The sequence below is a fragment of the Varroa jacobsoni genome, unplaced genomic scaffold (assembly GCF_002532875.2).
Source record: "Varroa jacobsoni isolate VJ856 unplaced genomic scaffold, vjacob_1.0 scaffold_1308, whole genome shotgun sequence".
NCBI lineage: Eukaryota > Metazoa > Arthropoda > Arachnida > Mesostigmata > Varroidae > Varroa > Varroa jacobsoni.
The window spans coordinates 44,437-63,974 of record NW_019214210.1 but is presented as its reverse complement, the minus strand read 5'-3'; the positions used below and the strand labels follow the sequence as shown (position 1 = coordinate 63,974).

General features: G+C 38.1%; 1 protein-coding gene and 1 long non-coding RNA gene across 7 annotated transcripts in view; one reads left to right on the top strand and one right to left on the bottom strand.

Annotated features, from left to right (window-relative positions):
* Positions 1-19,538, top strand: part of LOC111268687 (secretin receptor) — a 111,269-nt gene that overhangs the window by 48,825 nt on the left and 42,906 nt on the right. For all 5 annotated transcript variants that reach the window (XR_002685346.2, XM_086971768.1, XM_022847831.2 and 2 more), the window contains exon 2: positions 17,045-17,222. Coding sequence is in view for 4 of the 5 variants with exons in the window: in XM_086971768.1 (XP_086827894.1) it covers positions 17,045-17,222 (178 nt within the window). In the remaining variant the exon portion in view is untranslated. The remainder of the gene's footprint in view (positions 1-17,044; positions 17,223-19,538) is intronic.
* Positions 5,430-19,538, bottom strand: part of LOC111268690 (uncharacterized) — a 27,965-nt gene continuing 13,856 nt past the window's right edge. The window contains exons 4-5 of one of the 2 annotated variants that reach the window (XR_015314328.1): positions 6,264-6,489; positions 5,430-5,767 (exon numbers count right to left, since the gene is read on the bottom strand). This is a non-coding gene — a long non-coding RNA (uncharacterized LOC111268690). The remainder of the gene's footprint in view (positions 5,768-6,263; positions 6,490-19,538) is intronic. The other variant, XR_002685347.2, reaches the window with a different exon arrangement.

The following is a 19,538-nucleotide window of genomic DNA, read 5'->3' as shown; positions in this document are numbered from 1 at the left end:
CTTTTATGCGCACGAATTGCCAAAGGACTGATTAAACGCAGTCACTATAAAATAACAAACAAAAAAATACTATCCTACTATATATATATATTTTTTTGTTTGTTATTTTATAGTGACTATATAGTAGGATAGTATTTTTTTGTTTGTTATTTTATAGTGACTGCGTTTAATCAGTCCTTTGGCAATTCGTGCGCATAAAAGCTCGGCGAATTGCTTCACATCTCTTGAGATAGCATTTTCAGGTACACCTTTCTTATTTTGTTCGTACAATTCGCAGATCTAAAATTAAACCACACATACATGCATTTGATTTGTGTGATCAAATACTGGTAATAAGCAAGTGCTTATATAGAGCGTCAGGTCAGTCGTCTCTTGTTTGTTTCTCCAAAGCATAATAATGACGCAGATCAAGATCCTCAGTCTAGAAATGGCCTTATACAAATGGGTCAGCTTAACTTTTGTTATTTGAAATGAGACTATTAAATATAAAAAATAGTCTATTGAACATGCACTTTATAGGACACGATCAGCTTAGGCTGGCAATCTATTCAACTACAATATTAATTGGCAGATTCCATTCCGGCAAATTAGGGCGAAAAAATTGTTTTGACAATTGGCTCAACTAAACGCTATACGGTTACCCCATACTTACCCCCAAATCGATCCAGAATTTGCGTTCGACATTGGCAGCCTTCTATCCACACCAGTCATACAACGCATTTGTAACGCATTTTGTGTATGCTTTTTAAGCAGGTTCTCAAAAAGCCAAGCTATTGTAAACTTATACAATATTTAGTAATTATTAACTTAATTAAGTGCAAATGAAATAAAATGTTGCGTATTCGTACTCCGCTCACAGCGAAACTGGACCGATGGCATTGCATTTTTACAACGTTTAAGACAACCGGGTTTAACATAAGCTCAAAGATAATGCTGGTCAAAATCATCAATTTTCCTTCAACTTATTTTGTCGCTGATTCAATCATTCTATGCTAGTACTAGTTTGCCTATTCACTTGAGCGCCAATAGGCTTCTAATCATTTTAGACGTAAATGCCTCAAGGTAATCACTGAGACAGGGCAATAACTTGCGTAAAATTTCATATAGTACGAATTAAATGCGTCATACATATGATTATTACTTCCTTACGTTCCGTATTTAAGCTACAGGGTCGGTTAGCAGTAACTGGCGTACATCTAGTGCCTTCCAGTCAGTAACGCGTTTCGTCTGCTAATGTTAGGCTTTTTCGAGCTTCGAACATAAACACACTTTGTTTTAAGCTAAAAGTCACTCATGTTATACGGTTTTTTAGGGCGGTTTCGGGCGTAAAGCTGGAAACACTTCTGGAAATCTTGTTATTTTCTCACCTCTATTCCCGTATTTAGGAAAGTGTAATGGAAACAAATCGCGTGATGCGGATGGCTGACGACAGCAACAGCCCAATATGGCGGTGTGTGTGCATATGTCGGGAATACGGGACATGCTATTATGAGAAACATTAGCTCGACAGAGCTTCACAATTGCTGGATGGTGGGACGAATTAAGAAAAACTAATTTAGGCAGTGCAGTTTCTATTTGTAGTCAACATCACAGGTCGAATAGATAAAAGGGTAACATTTGAATGAATCTCTGAGTAAAAGCTCTTGCTTGAATCACAACCTGCATATGTACCATATTAGAGCCACAGACAGTGCCGATAGTTTCATTGTAAGTGCTAATTTCGGAAGAGATATATTTTTATTTACATTATCCTTATAGATAGTTAACCAGGTTGCCTGATCGCGCTACAAACATACTTTCGCCACCCTAAATTCTAACCCATAAAGTCGTTAAGTAGCAATGAGAAAGAAGCCTTCTTCCCGTACATAACACCCCGGCATAAAACACTGAGAACATTTAATTCTCATCAGGTAAGCGGCATCATCTGACTTTCCGATGCGATCTTTTTTTTGCCCCTCCAACCGGAAGTCGGTTCCGGTCACTTAACTGTGAATGTCAAATCACACACGGATCAGTTTGGTCCAATTCTGATAATCGGCCTAATTGCACCTAGCGTTGCCAATGCGTGGCAACCCTGGCAAATAAGGGCCATTAGCAAAGTCAATGCGTGATCATTGTGTGTGAACCTCGTTCGTTGTCTCGCCAGCGTTCTCGCTGTGATAGGTAAGAACACTCTTGCGAAACATTTCAATAAAAACGAACTTTCTCCCTAAATAGACGACCTCAAAGCTTCCCAGAGCTCAAAGCAGCTCTTCAACTAATCTTGCAAAAGATGTAGAATCTGTTTTTTTTTTTTTACTTAATAACATCAAAGTCTCATCATTGTATCTGTGTGGACTACTTCCCGCTGTTGTTTAGCGTGTGTACTTCGCTTGCGTACTGTATACATTTTGACGTTATTCGAACTTTGCGATTTGAAGTTGTCACGTAGTCAACTCAAATTCTGAAGATCCAATTTCGAACGTTTACTGATGGTTATAAGATAAAGAGAAGTCAGGGAACTCTGTGCTGTAGACCAAGATCGCTAAGTTAACTGCAATTTTGTCACAGCAACTTCAATTTTATAGCTGAAAGGTTGTATCGTTCGTGGGATACACATCTGCATACGATAGGCACAGCAAGAGGGGCACAACGTACGATTATTTACGATGTGTTTTATTTCAGTTGCGATATTTCTTATATATATATTTATATATCATATATTTATAACCTTTGTTTCTAGTCGCTTGCTATAACATCTATAGAAGCAATCCACCTGCTGCCGGCTTCTAAACTAATAAGTGTCCCAAACACGAGATTGACATAAACGAGCTTCGGACATATATCTAGCAGTCCCCTGAATGCATTTGTCATCAACATTGAGCTGTTTGCCTTGAGGACCTCAGGCAGGCCGTCACAATTCTGTATAGATATTCCCAGCCTTTTAATGAAAAATGTTGTCATTAAGCAATCCAATAGGTCAATGGTATTTTCTAATTAGCACTCGTCATTCAGTAAAAAAGGATCATTTTAGGGATGAATATATGAGATTTCGTTTGAACCCCCCGAATACCCATGAAATTTTTCTCGCATGCCCGCAAAAACACTTGATGCTTAACGCCGTGCTGATGGTTATTACTATTATTATGTATTATTAAAAATATAATACTGTTACTATATATTATATTAATGTCATTGAATTTTTCTTTCGCTCAGTAATGGTATAATATAGATTCGGTTGTCCGCCTTATACTAACAAACAATGTGGTTTTGTTGAGTGGATTGACCCCATCTATGGTTCTACGTTCGTGGTTGAAGTGCATAGGGTCGGTCAGTGCTGTGCTATCCGGTTATTCTTATCTCGTCAACTGATCTACATCTGCGGTGACCAGATGAAGACGTATAGTATCTGTTGGTCAACGGGAACAGCTGCTATAGCGTCCCCTGAGTAACGTTAATGGTTGAATAAGCCGATTACTCTACAGGATTTTAAGGTTTTGAGTTCTGTTACGCCAAATTCGAAACGAATTTAATCGTTTACTGGCGTGTAATGCTAAATGTTTCAGTCAAAGTTCCGTATATGGATTGGCAAAAAGCTTTTCACCTACCTTCAGATTCTGGCATGTGTAGATTTTTGAGCTGTACAGTAGAAGCTATAATATTTCTTTAACATTAGTTTTTTTGTTAAAAAAAAGAATGAATCGTTTTTTCAAGAGTTTGTTTTTTTAATTTCTATTAATTCAATCGCCTTACTTCTAATTGGCTCTTCGAAATGGTTCGTCCTGGTGGAAACCTTTTAAGACTGGCCATCCAACGATTTGTTGAGAAGCTGAAGACCACGGAAGTGACCACGCATCCAGACTTCGAACGTAAAGACTGGTTACTGTGATCACGTAAGCTTTTTATCTACGGCGAAAATGTGGTTCAGGCGTTTTTTTTTTCTGGTAATAGTTACCAGAAAGGGTACAGCACAAGTGTTTTCGTCTGTCCTATTTGTAAAAAAAAAAAACGAGTTTTTTGCTTTTCCCTTTCATCTACGGTGTTTTCGTTACAATCTCATGACGCATGCTTGGACGATTTCTATATTGACCTGGGATGAAGTGTACAGTCCGTGATCTTTTTCCGTCAAACGCAATCGTGATTGGTGATTCGTTTGAAGTTTTGAGGTACATCCATCTGCACTTTGGTCTTCCGTTTTTAAAATTGTCGAGTCAGCAAAAAATTATCGTTTCGCTAAGAAGTCCTTGTTAAATATTTTCTCCAATTTTCGATAGATTCCACTAGCCCTTACTGCTTCAAGACATAAAACCTTGATCATTTAATCACTAAGTGCTGCTTTTTCAGTACAAAAGTCTCAATTCATTCTTTTTCCATAATACTCATATAATCTCAATAAACTTATAAATAATCGAAAGTGTAAATATTGTGTGCTAACTGTGCGCAGTTTGAAAATCCGATAAACAGTCTAGTATTTTTATAATGTGTTTCTCCCGCCTAAAAGGCCGATCGCGCATGTCCAGTCATTTTTCCGATATCGAACAGAATCATCCAAGGTATATATTTTGTATAGAGTATATGACGAGAAAAGAATCGATAAGTATTTGAGCTTGGGTCAATCATAGTCGTCACAAGGGGGGAGCGTGTATGATTCGATCATACAGGCAACTGCCACTTAGTCCTGAGCGTCATATAATTATTTAGGTTACGCGTAATATTAAAATCATAATATGCGTTTAAGCGACGATAGAATGTTAACATAGAGCGTTCAAGATTCTTTGACATGAAATCTTTGCTTGTTTAGGGCCAAATATATGTTTCTTCCGATAAATGTATACTAGTAAGTGTATAGCGTCCGTACGAAAAGTAGGACCGGGTTAGTTTATGTACAGACAGCCTTGCCCAGATGTGGTGGACCTGTAATATGTGGCGATATACACACGTATAATATCAGTGATTTGTTGAGCGTTTAGATATGTGCATCTTTCCGAAAAGGCGAAAAATCGTAGATACGTGAGAACAAGAATTCGAATACAGTATTTTTTATTTGAAACATTTTTCATGAACCTTCCCATTTAATGTCATTCGCGTCATTTCTGGGTCTACAAAAAAATTTCTGGGATACAAAAAAGTTTCGAAAACTAGTTCCCTATGTTTATAAGTAACCTTTTAATAGTAACCGTTTATGCAACAATAACCTCAGACGATTCCAAAAAATTCAAACAATAAACAAACACCTACCGGGTCACAAAATATCAAGTGGATTTTGACGTTTGGTGCTTGGCGAGTAGAAGATCTTTGATATATTTGTGGGTTTTTTCCTTGAAAAAATAGCGATTGAGCCGGAGGAACGGATGAGTTACACGCTGTAATAAACAGACGACCATAGTGTGTGCCAATTTATTTTTAATGCCCGTTCTAATAAATATCTACGAATTTTTGGGACAGCTTTAGTACCGATTTTTTTTTTATTTCACCATAAAGTAGACATGCGTTAATTATATCTCGAACAAAAAAACCGGTAAATTGTGTTTTCGGCTTTGCTGGAGTTCTTTTATTCAAATACTGGTTTAGCATGATTCTTACAGGACTTCACTGATACAGCATCCAACATCTTTTCAGGGCTTGGGTGATCGTGGGCTTATTACGTAAACTTTTCGCTTGAAAAGAATCAAATCGAGATGACCGAAGGACGCGTCAGGGCGATTCACTTTGCAAACTTGTCTGCCTTCGTTTTGTAGTCCCACTTGTCCGTACCCGCGAACGAAAGTTTCTCGTCAGTTTGAACGATCTGGTTAGTAATGAAATATACAGAATGTCGTTATGACTGCGCTAAGTACTTGGCTGAAACATATAAGCAGTAACAGATTTTGAACCAGTTGCAGATGATTACTTATTCCCTAGTATGTCTCACTCAAATTGTCACTGCTTAAGCCTTCTTCACGTTAACGTTAACTTCTAGCGCATCGGTATTCTCTGACATCAAGTCGCAGAAAACTGTTTTGCGTAACTGATGCTCGTGCCCGTTGGTACCTTTCTTAAATCATCAATAGAACACAATAAGACTGTAGTACCTACGCAGGTAGGTTATCTCTACTACGTAAGGACTCGGTACCTTCACCACCATTAGCAAAGTGCTACTTTACGTGAAAGAAGTAGTAGAATAATATTGACTTAAGTGATATTCATCTCTTGGCATTAATGTATAATAAATAGGTGCCACCCATGCCTATTATTGCACAGTCAATCACAGAACTGCTCTACTGATAGGGATTGAGCCTACTTACTTCCACTCATTACCGTCGTCGCCGACTGCCATTCAGGGTTATGCACCAAAGCAATTTGCCAAGATCATATCAAACGGCATATTTTTTTCGCTTAACTAGTTTAATATCACAATACACCGGCAGCTAATTCTATCTACGTATAGATTTTTTTTGCGTTGATCGAGCCGGTAACTTGCTCGGCCAACTTCAGTCCGGGGTCGTTGCCAATGATGATATCCTATACGACCTGCGTAAATAGAAAAGATAATTTTTTTTTTGTATCATTGTAAATCTGTATCGTTTTGCGCTTCATTGATCCACAATATATAACAGACAAACAAACTTCAAATTACCTGAATCGTAATTGAAACTGATCGCTAGTACTTGTTTGCTTTTCAGGTAATCTAGAATGACTTGACAACATACATAAAATGTATTCGATGCTGTTATCCATACAATTTAGCCCACTTTTTAGTGCAATCCTGCCTTATGTGTCTAGTAATCTTAGTAAAGCAAATATCCACAATACCAAATGTTACGACGAGGCGCCAATGCAGAACGATATCTAAGACTCTAGCACACCGAAATTCTATAATGGGCTTGTAAAGTGGTATTCGCACAAGAAAATACGGTTCGATACCATGAGAAAGACGTACGTAGCAGTCAACAACGCTATGGTCAACATGCTCGGATAACTTATTTTGAGACAATGAAAAATTACTAGAGAATTAGGCGTCAGCGAATGACCACAGAGAATATCGTATATCGAGCACACCATCCTTTTATTTGGCATTCATCTATAAAATGTTTATAGTTATATAGCAGTACAATGCCTATGTTTGCGAACTGGGATGTATCCGTGTAGCCATAATACATTAAGAGCAAGATGTTTTGTATCTTAAGGAGTGATAACTATTCATTTGGGAGAGAAACAGTTTCTACATGCTGAAACGTATAAAGGTCAGCTTAGATGAATACGCTGCGAATAGGTGCAGGCTGAAGTTGATTTAATTCAACAAAACAAAGATGGTTTTTTTGGCTTCTATCTGACATATGGCAGCGGATTGAATAAAGCTGACCTACCCTAATTAGACCTAATTAGGTCTTAGCCGCCATCGTCATCACTGCGTTCATTAAACGTTAGATTCACACGCAAAAGTTTCCAGCGCTAAGGGTCGCTTTATATTTATCTAAGAAGTATTCGAAAAACCAGTGTATTGGCACAAAGTCATATCACTAAACGTTGCTACATTCACCTGTTCAACGCATGAACTCGTAAGTGGACAGGGGAAGTAGTAAAGCTGTTCGTAGCAGAATCTCCTTCTGTTAGAGAGTGTAGATAGTCGACAAAAGTGTCATAGTGCCCTGTTTGTAGTTTTGCAGTTTGTTTGTAACTCACTAATTTTTTAGATATCTAATACTTATTGAAACCTTTTCTACATCAAATACTTGTAATGGCATTTGATTTTACATGTTTCTGTTTACCGAATGTCTCTATACGTACAGAGAAATATTTTGCCTATGGAACATATGGAAAGGTTGCAGTATTTACAGTAAATACTTACCGACTGTTATCTATGAATCTCTATACCTAAGCTGATCATTGCTATCCATGACCTGTTTTGACCTGAGTTTGCCTGTCAATCATAGCGATACGTTGTGGTGCAGGTTTAAATTCAAGCATAGACAAAACGTCGTTTCCGCCTGCCGGCCAGCCACCTATCTGATGGAACGTCTAACGACGATACCGTGCATAAATCTCGAAACATTTTAGAAACATTGGTACTAAGCCAATGTTAGTTCACCGAAGCCATTTTTAATCCAAAGATCATCGGCTCTGTTGTCACAATGATGGCAGACAAAGGAAACTACTTTTTGATCAAAGACAATTGAACTTTACTAAAGAAGGCCGGCTTCATATTAGGATCGCTTTATTTTAGCCTTGGCAAGTCGTTATATACTACGGCTGAATGTAAGTGGATTGACGAGATTTATCGAATGCAATAAGAGTCTTAAAGCCACAAAATGTCTTTTGATCCAGTGCGTAATTGATGCCGGTAAAATTCTTAGTAGCGTCTATAATAGTCATATTCTTATTACGTAGCGATATTGCTTTACCGCTGGCTAGAATCAAAAAGGAGAGATTTCGATCAAATTAATCGATTTTTTACAAGCCAGGTATCGTCGCTATTGACGTTTTGATGATAATGACGGGAAAGAAAAATTTCTTATACATTTTGTTTTTATACATTCGAAAAGATGCAAGGTAAACTAAGAACAGTCGATAGGATGTAAAATTAGAGTGCTCAGTATATAGGTATACTAAGATGTTATTAGAACAAAGCATCGGTCAAATCGACTTGAAACATAAATAAGTATTATGAATCTGAGGAACAACAATGCATTTAAATCATTCCGTTAATGCCTACAGCAAAAATTAGAGCTGCTGCTGTTATGTCACGCTGGTGTTTCCTGACACCCAAAATGTTTAGAAGCATGTCTAGAATGTACAAAGAAAGCAGGATTTTACTAGTGCAATTCGAAACAAGAACCTGCATAGCCTCCTTGCGTATACACGTATCGTTTTTTTTCTCGCTTAATTTTCACACAGTCTAACAAAATTTGAGGTGCGAGGCTGTAAAGCTTGACGTCTGGAGTGCTCAATCGAGGGTGCGCATAGCATAAAGATTTCAAATACTGATTGTCTGAATAAGTACTTGAAGTTTCACGTTCGCTAGTGATGGTAAGCCTAGACCCAATTAGGCTGCCCCACGTATCCCTGATTTTCGTAGTAAAGTATGTTACCTCTATACGAGAGCTTTTCCATTTAATTGACTCAATAGGAGTAGCGAGACCGGTGCAATGAATGATAGGATAATCTATATGGGCTTAAGTATTCCATTTCCAGGAATTCAAATTTCCGATCTGCTACCGGCAGGTGTCAACTTTAAGCGTAGGCCGTTATGTACCTGATCGGAGTCGTTAGACACGGGCTAGTTACAAGAAATTAAACGACTGTAATTATTAATGAATTAATCAGAGATACTTAGAGAATATTATCGCAATAATTAAACCACAGACGACCTACTGAATTTTCTTTAAATATGTTGTGCAAGTATTCGTTGAACATCGCTGGTTAAAGAACGTTGGACACACAGACAGCGAGTACCGATTTCTCAATATTCTTTTTTCGATTTTTCATTTTTTTCGATTTTTTCAAAACCCATTTTCAAAATTCCTTTTGGTTTTGTAGTCATGGTTCCCGTAATCCGAATCTTCCAGAGAATAATTTCGAGCGATTCAGAAGTAGATTCCTGAATGCGTACAATTTTTAAAGCGATGCGTCAGCGATTTCCAATTCTTAGATATATATTATAGCTTAAGATACTTAACCTGTTTTTTTCTTTCGGTGTGTTGACTAAGTTGTCCGCTAAAGGTACATAGATCATTCGATTCCATGTGATGCAGTGGCAATAGTTATGCAGTCTCTTATGTAGAGACCAACAATTTAGTTCAAATGCTAGTCTATCTAACATAACTTGTGCACCTTTATTGTATAAGGCCATTTCGTTAGGACAGATGCACTGTTTCTAGGTAAGTGTTTAGCGTTTTTTAATCGAAAAAAACAGCTGACTAATATCTTACGGGACATAACCTTCTTCGATCTCGCTTTTTGATAATGCATGGTAAAGTTTATAAGTGAAAGTGAAGCGTGGCACACTATATATGGGAATATGCGCGCGAGTTTTCTGACATAGTACGCGCATTTATATCGTGTCTTGAAATATTCTACGTTGCTCGTTATCAAATGCTTCATTCGGGCTATAATTTGAGGAACGCTTGACGACCGGCATAAGAACTCAATCACATTGAGACTATAATACCTCGATGATATTTTATACAGTGTTAAACACAATTCCGGATACAATCGTAGACTGTGATCTAGCGATTGTCCCCTTGGTAGCATCCGTCCACCTACTACAATTATATCTGAACGTTACATAGGTGATTGTGGATGTAGTGGGAAGAAAGGTTTTCAACATCTTCTCTCTCTCATGAGGAATAGAAATGGTTACACGCTTTTTTTTGTGTAGTATGATAGAATGTTTAGTAAATTTACCAGCTTTAGGTGCGTTACTTACAAAAATAGTTAGTCGTTATTTAGGTAAGTGTAAACGCTATTGATTTGTACCTAAACCTGGTAAATATTCTATCGTATTGCTATATCTCCGTGTAGTCTCGTTCAGGTTAACACTACATAAAAGGAAGCGTGTAACCATTTTTATTGCTAATGAAACTCCTGCCCCCCTCGTTGTATCACCCCGATTCCAGCTTTTTTGATACCATGTTATTATTAAGATGTCTGATCATTCCGAAATCCTCATTTTATCCTGTATCCTTTTTTTCACTTGGTATGAAGAAATAGTATTGTTTAATGTGCGCTGTGTACTTAGTCTAGCAGTTTAGATCTTAGAAAATCTTAGAATTTATTTCAACATGAATGTCAAACAAAGCATGTACATGATGAGCGTTGCGTCCGTGCTAGAATATCTATAATGTAAAGGGTACGTGGACGATAGAACGAGGTGAAAGATAAAACTGTGAACTTGAAGCAGACTGGGAAATTGGTAGGGTATAGAGGTAGGATAGTGAGTTACGGACAATATGGTATATTTGGTGACGCTTGTTTTGGAATCATGGATGCATTTGTTACCATTTACTGATGAACGATTGTTACACTTGCGATTGATAACTAATTAGCAGTATGCCTATCGATACAAGCATGATATATTGCGTAAAGTTTTTTAATTTGGTACTTAATCAATTAATTAACCTTCATGGAATAGAATTTTTTTTTCAAAATTAAGATGTTCTTTCTGTTGAATTCGTTTCCTCTGTGGCCTTTGTTTACAAATTTTTCGAAGACCAAAATATTTACCGGCTAAATTTTATCATCTATTACTAGCGTAGAAATAAAAATGATTCAGTTTCAAAGTTCGCAGGATCGGCTTGCAACAGCCTAGTAGATTTCACAAATTATCAGATATACAGCAGTGTGGTGGTGGTATTCATCTGTTAAATTTTTATAGCTCCAATTTTATTCATCAAAAAAAAAAAAAAAAAACTTATTCATCAAGAATTTCTGGGAATTTCAATTGGATAAAGTTGCAGTTCGCAGGATTCTTAAACCGAACGTATTTAAACGTGAACAGGGCAAAAAGTAGTATCTTAAGATAGTTGATCTGCTGAGCGCGCGTGCGGTACTTAAGCACGCCGTCCAGGTTTTTAAATTGATGGAACTGAACGTTTTGCAGAAGGCCTTGGGGAGGGGAAGTGACAGCCGCTCCCGTGTGTTGATCGCTTGGATTAGTGGTTAAAGAAGGTGTCGTGACAATGCATGATATAATGAACGTACGCGCATACACTCACACATAGTTTTTCGTCGATCATCAACCCTGAGGTACTTTATATTAGCTTTAGGTTCAGGAGTTTGTTTGGACATTACTACGGATGCGCGTCGTTTCGTAGCTACGTAGCGTCCAAACGTGCGTTCCTTCGGCGTCGTTCATATACTCCTCACCGTTTATCAAAAAGACCTTTGCAGGAACATTTTTCGCGGACGTCGCGATTCGAACACACGAATTGTCCAAAGGTAGCTTTTAATGTGAGCCTCACCACTGCCAGCCAACAACAAAAGGCCTACTACTATAGGGACGACGGTGCGTAGACATAAGAAAGTAGAAGTGGACACTTTTGACACAACAAATAGTCGTCAACATATACCTGCCATTAATAGCGCGGTGGTGGTTGACTACTCATGAACGTCGCAAAAAGGCGTCGTAAGCTGCACCGCGCGACAGTTAGCGTTGAACTGGAACGAGAGCTCACGTATCCGCGCCAGAAAACTATAGGGAGTGTCTTGCGCCACGAAGAAATTGCGCGCAGGGAACGAATTACAATCAGTGCTCGCGGTATTGACCAGTGTGGTATACATACGTGAAATGGAGAAAAGCTGTATACGTGTCCGATTCACTCGACTTAGAGATGCTTTGAATTTAACTTTCAAGCTAAAGAAAAAGATGTTATTAAAATTTAACAAAGATAAAAAGACAAACATAAAAAATAAGTACAAATAAAATAAAAAAGATTTTAGGCAACTACAAAAAGTAAGCTGCCTATGAGAAATGTGCGATATAAGGTTCCACCCGCGACGAAGCGTCGTATGGTCAAGACGTAGCGCATGCGTTGAATAACTGGTTAATTATATGAGATCGAAATGTTACCACGTTTGAAAGCTGGCGCTAAGTATGTCGCTGCAACAGAATTTGGGATGCGATATAGGGGACAGCATCGAATATTAAAAATGATAATTTGATTAAAATGTCTCAAAGATAGCGGGAATGTAGACGTAATGTCCTTGTTCCTGGGTAACTTTCGTAAACAACTTTCCTTGAGAACGTCTGGGAGAACCCTAAGAATATAGGGCTTTTCTAGGGATTTTGCTTGACACCTGTTTTCAAAAAAAGGATACTGGGCCTAAAAACAGGACATTTTCAAAGTATTTTTAGTACAATATGCTTTCTAAAAATGCATGTCTCGTGTAATAGTCCGTCTTAGGCAAACTTTTCGAAATACTTAAATTTAACATTTACATTAAATTCATTGCTCCGCTGGTTGTCAAATAGTAACTTGTGTCTATTCAAAAGTTCGTATAACACAATATAAAATCTCCATGAATTTTCTCTAGCAAGTACTTCTTAAGTAAAATAGCACTACTCTTAATAAATCTCTAAGAAAAAATCGACCTCTTAAAAGAGGCAGAAAATTTTTTCGAAATTATTCTTATTGATATGTACATATCAGCACATAACATGAACAAGTCAACTTGTACCTTATATATCGACGGTTTTCATGTTAAAGCTTATATCGGGACAAAATTTATGATGAAACGTCCAACAAACATGTACTATGCCACATCATTTATTGAAGATTTAACAAAAGAGAAAAAAGATAAGGAAAATCCTTCTTGGGATCAAGAAACTAGTATTAATGCATTTGCTAATGTAGCGGAAAATCATAACACTGGTTGAACCACTTTGTTGCTCTATTGGGGCCAATTTCGCGCAGATGAGCAGGTCATTTCGCCGCCGAGGCATGATGATGGTATCAAGGTCTATACCTGGTATGCCGACGAAAAAAAGCTAATTTTCTCGAACCAGTTCGAAACATATACACTTTTCAAATATTGGAATGCTTTGGGTCCAGTCTATCATTTAGTAGTTCCTTGATGTAATATTGGCTTTAAAAGCTAATGTTGCGCGTTCATTCATGTCCTGAAGATTTAAAACTAGAATTGTGGTAAAAACGGTTTACCTGACGTATAATTTAGCCTTCTTTATTTGAACGTAGTTTGTTGCCGGTATATTCCTACAGTATAAAAAATAAGCGAATAGAAGGAATCACAAAGGCAATAGCTCTAGCGACAACCAATGTCTAAAAAGTGCGCTGTATGAGTACACGCCGTTTATAGGCCCACGGAACGGCGATTGTTTAATTCGCGTCAACGAGTCGGGCTATAAGATCAAAAGATTTTTCTATAACGGAAGCTACCATATGCTTCGGTAGGTAAGTATAGTTTCATTAAGCTGTTCATCAGCTGAACACGTACAAGGGTCTGCCTTCACGCTGATAGCATTTTAATGACGTTACATCATCGTAGACCGTTGTATCCAAATATCCATGAAACAGAATAAGTGAAGTTAATTCTTACTAATGGAAAGATTTTCATTAGAGCTTCTGGTAATCGAAGAGATGTCACCGATTCCAAGTTTTAGGCGGAAACGGACATCCTTGCTCACTTATAAAAAAATTGGCTTTTCTGCTTGATTTAATCGTCGTAGTATTTACAAAAACAGGAAAAAATGCGAAAGTAATATCACGCGATTTGTTCGCGCAATCACATGGATCTTGGCGTTAGTAGTAGGTGTTGAATCCTTGTTCTTGCCATGCAGATAGAGTAACAGACGTCTAATTGGTACAACGCTTTGACATTTAAGCGAGAAGCTAAACAAATGCGTCCTATTAGTTTAACAATTAACTGCACACAAATGCAGTCTATATTGAGCGGCAATGGAATCTACTTGTGCCTGAGTTTTGGTGAAGACGGCTATTTCTAAGTAAAAAAATGAGAAACAAATTACATATATTTCCAGGAGATCCTGACCTCTGCAACCAGTATTCCAGCGGCAATTGACAGCCGTCCGGTAATAACACTATTAGCTAAATCTCTAATAGTCTAGAGTCCTCTCTTTGCGGATTTACTTTATGGCTGCCGAACTTCATTCACACACACACTCTGACCGCGACAGAAAAGCAGCTGACCGCTATTCCACCAGAAACCTCGACAATGACTTATTCGAACAGAGGCTTTTATCAACACTCAATACTAATGGCTTCCGTAAAGTTCGTCCACGGATGTCTGTAGCAAACTGGCCGGTCACACCAGTTGACGACCTATACATCCAGAATGATCAGCTTTACTCTCGCTTTGACCATTATATAAGGCTATTGCTTCATTCAGCGAGGAAAGATTGACCTTAGGCAACATTCATGCATCAGCAATCAACTGTTTTACGTCAACAATACAAACGAACGATCTTCCTTTCATACGGGCGAGAATTTTATCTAGGCTAGGACAAGGGTTACAGGGTGGAGTCATAAGAGTCATTATTTTTTGACGGCTTATATATCGTGTGCTAACTTCAATCCTTACAGACAGTCACGACGCAGACATACCCAGTGCACAGTGACAGGAAAGGTGTACACAAATAGTACTTTCACCCATCATACACTTGTGTATAATTTTCCCGAGCTGCTATAACGCATCGATTAAAAAAGGTCCCTAATAAAACGAACTCACAAATATTTGCTTTGATCATTAACTCACTATAAAAAGTTTTTCTTTTCAATCATAGCTCTCGTCTGGGAGAAATGACATTTACCACCTGAAGCCCACTATTTACCTTCAGTTCAAGATAAGTATCAAGTATTAGATGAGTTTACTGTGGAACAGATGTGCAACGGGTTAGGTCTCAATAGATATATGATAGTTTCTGTATTTATGTGTACGAGCTTTTGGATCAAAAAATGGTGTTTAAATAAAAACAAAAAGGTGAAGGAACTACGTTTTCCTATGAGAACTGGCCCTTACTGCAGTGTCAGATATGCAACCGTATGCCCAAGAGTGTTGTCTTTCATTAAACAGAACAACCGAATATCATGGAGTGGCAAATTCATAACATAGGTTTTCAGTGCTGTAATATTGCCTCCGAGAGGCCTTGAAGGGGCTTTAAGCTCTAATGAAGACAATAGAACAGGACTTTGAACGTTTAGCCTAGCTTATAACTGTTATATCTTGATTATCACAACATTTGACTAATTTTATAGCATACAAAGGCTATATACGGATAAAAATAAAGTAACGAGAAACATGTTGTCAATGTTAACACTTATTGGTAACAAACTACAGTACGCAACAAGCGATAATCAGAAAGTAAGCTCAGGTGGTCTGAGAGACTATCAAACCAAAAAGAGAAACTGCCCTTTGAATGATCTCGGGTCAATATTTGGTCAGGAGAGCTTTCAGGAGAGTAGCTAGGAGGAGAATCCAATAGATTCCAAAAGAATAAACCGACTATGTCAGGGCTTATAGTAATGGATCCTTACCCGCAATTTAGGTCCTTAACCTATTCAAACCTTCGACCACATTTGGCGTTTGCACACCCTGACACCTAAAGTCGAAGGTGAAAAACATATGTACTAACTTCGAAATGACCAGAGATAGAAGGTAACGCAATATGACGAGGAACAATCATCAGGAATTGAGCTCTAACAGATGCTATAAATTTTGTATCACGCCATATCTATGTATATATAGCCTTTTCTTGGCAGTGGAGTTTACTACGGCGCTTCCCGCAGTTATCTCGGGCTACGCTTTCCATTTTTCATCTTAAATAAAAAAAAAATCATCTAAAATAACATCTTTTTCCTAGCGATTTTTATGAATTGTGTATACGGTTGCTCACGTAACCGGGCATCGAAATGCTTTTAACACTAAGCTCGTGCATGACTAGCTGCCCAGCCCAGATTCCGTATGTTGAATAAGGTGTCGGTACATAAAAAAAAATTAGGGAAAGGATTAGGGCACAAAACAGGTTGAGATATTATAGGTAAGTAAGTAGAAGCCCTTCTTTTTTTTTATTTTTTTAATTTTTCGCAGGAGTGATAGGGACGTGACAGCTGTTAACTCTAATGGTGATAGAAACTCAGAAGGGCGTTTAAATACTTTCCGCAAAGAAAACGAGTTCCTATGGATCTGTGAAAAGATGCAGGAATAACAAGTTGTCTGCCGCCACCACTGTCATGTCCAGAGTCTTCCATAGAATAATTTTGTCCAGGAAAATCAATCTTTTGCGAAAGTCAAAACATCAGAGAGAGGCGGACAACTCGAAATTTTAAGTGCTACGTATACTGCAAAGTGCGATACCCTAGCAAAAGTCCTGTTTTTACTTGCGCCGCTTTTCAAATCCATATATATATATATATATATATATACGTACAGAACCAAGTATAGTAAAATAAATAATCTGACCGTATAGGATCGCATAATCGATAAAATGAAATTGAGATAAAACTTGAATCGAACAAACATTGAAGCTTGTTTACGGTTTCTTTGAGGACAGTCAATTGATTGGTATACGCACTACCATGCATTTTTAACATTGTCCATGATCGTGTTTCAGGCGGATTTTCTCCTTACGCTATCGTCTTCGCCATCGTTTCAGTGGTGCAATGCAACTGAAGTGTTGTCAGGGGGGTGCCCAGCCCATTTCGATGGTACGCTTTGTTGGAGTCCAACGCCATCAGGGGAAACCCTCAACCTCTCTTGTCCGGGTGACTTACCACACTATAGTACACACAGTAAGTTTTTTCTACGGCCTGAATGACCGACAAAAAATTATCAGTATTTCTGAAATCTATCAATATCATCTAACTCAATTCTCGGAATATTCAGCCTGAACTCTCCATAAGCGTCAATTTTCTGGTCAACCGGCACCGTTGAGAAAAATGATGCGGCGCAATCTTTTTTTCAAATCTAAAAGTATTTTATCCGTCTCGTATAAATCGAAGATTCAATACCGCGACTGAAGCGCGGTGGTTTTGTGCCGCCTGCTCTCTCTGAGCCCGTTTATCCTTCAATAATAGCAGTAACCTATACGCCCTTGTTATTCTTCATGGTTCGTATGCCATTTTTTATACCTCATGAAGGATTCGAAATGTGCCATACTCTCTGTTATTTATTGGGAACCGATACGCCACATATCTCTGTCGCTTGTAACATATGTTGGCCATAGATTCTATGTAAATGCGGATACAGATTTTCTAGGCTACAGGTCGATGAGCGCCCCCATCTTTCGCTCTCTTCCTCGCCCTTGTTTTGAACAAATGTTTAAAGTGGCTATTTCTGCACGCATGCGTCGATTTGAAATAATGCCGCCGAAGGTCGTACATGTAACGTATACTTATCTGGTTACGGAGTGAATTTAACTTCGTAACAAAGGCAGTTTTGGATTTTTTCAGTGAAAATAATTTCAAGCCGATAAGCCGATCATGAATAACACACACAACTAGCAAGCTAAACAACGGTAAAAACAGAATAAGCGGCAGAAAATGTTGCTAGCATTAAAAAAAAAACGACCGTTCCTTAACACATGTATTTATAACAGCTTATTATTATTATTATGAGCTATATAGTGGGAAAAGTCACCATAAATTATAGCAGGATGCTTCACATTTGTCGCCAACGTTGTTGTCCACAACGGTGTTGTAATGCGGTCTGATCAAAAACATTACTAGCACGTTAATTTCTATCTAAATGTGTATACGATACAAGTATTCCAAACGTCTGAGTGGAAAAAACTATTACGAATATTTTGAAAGCATACCAAAAATGCGAAAAGGATCTGAAATAAGGAAATTTGCGAAAGGAGTAACTACTTGCAGACAGATGTCATATCGCGTTTGTGAGAATATATTTCACGTAAAATACAAAGAGATCTAACGTCAAAATTTTCGGTTAACGTCTAGCTTAGTAATAGGTAATGAAACAATTTAGCACCGACGTGGCCTATATATAAATAACAACAGATACTTAATTACTAATAATGATTTATGGCTGGCGTGGTGTTGCATTTTGTTCCGCTGCAGCTCCTACAATTTCTCCTGCCTTTTCTTAACTACGCCTATAATCCTATAGTACTCTACAAGGTAAGCATGGACAGGAGCGCAGTCAATTGCATCGATGCTACCTACTCGTCGAAAGGTCACTTCCGAATAAGGGCAGACGGTCAGTGATCTATATGCATGTCTATTCGGGGCGTCAGAAAGCTCATCACCGCTTCGTTTGCTGATCCTGGTGTTTCCCGATAGTTCGTCCTGGATCTCACTGTGGTAATCGTCAATGGGACCTTACTGACAACCGTATAATTTACACTGTTGTTGATATGTGGGCAAACCCTAACTTGCAAGTTTAGCTAAGTCTACCTCGTGTGCGAATAACTGACCAAATATCAACTAACTGAACAAGGAGTCACTATTTTGAGTATTAATAAAAGAAGTTATTATTTTGAGACTTCAGCGTTTCAGTTGTTTCAAGTCTTAACTTAAAAAGAAAAGAAGTTATTCATACGATCCGAAAATATTTTAAGCTGATGAGTATATACGTTGCTGTAGAAAACAAAAAAAGAAAAAACGAGAGCACCATGCCAAACCTGTCTCCAAAAACAATTTGCCTTTCGGGTTTTACATTGGTACTCAAGCCGTTACGTTTTACGTCAGACGGCTGGCTCTCAGCACGAAGCGACATATGTCTGCGCTTCAATTTAAAGCTCTAATTACATGTTCCTCAACTTAACAGACGTTATCTACGACACAATAACGGAAACTAAATTCAACAGAATTGGCAAAACGCTATCTCGGTGGTTTGTAGTCGAGAGCACCGGAATTCTAGGTGAAAGGAATTATGAGCGCTGTTGTTCCTCACATTTTTATGATGCTGCGTCGAGGCACCTGATAGTCTTCGGAAAAGAGCATAAAGCAAGCTTCGCTAAAATGAACTCTGTTATCGGTGATCCTCAATTTCTGCCCTTGGCTCCCATGTGAAACCTTGTGATCTCGAATTATTATGGAACATGTTCGATAACAGAGCAGATCATTTTCACAGCTTGTATAAACGAA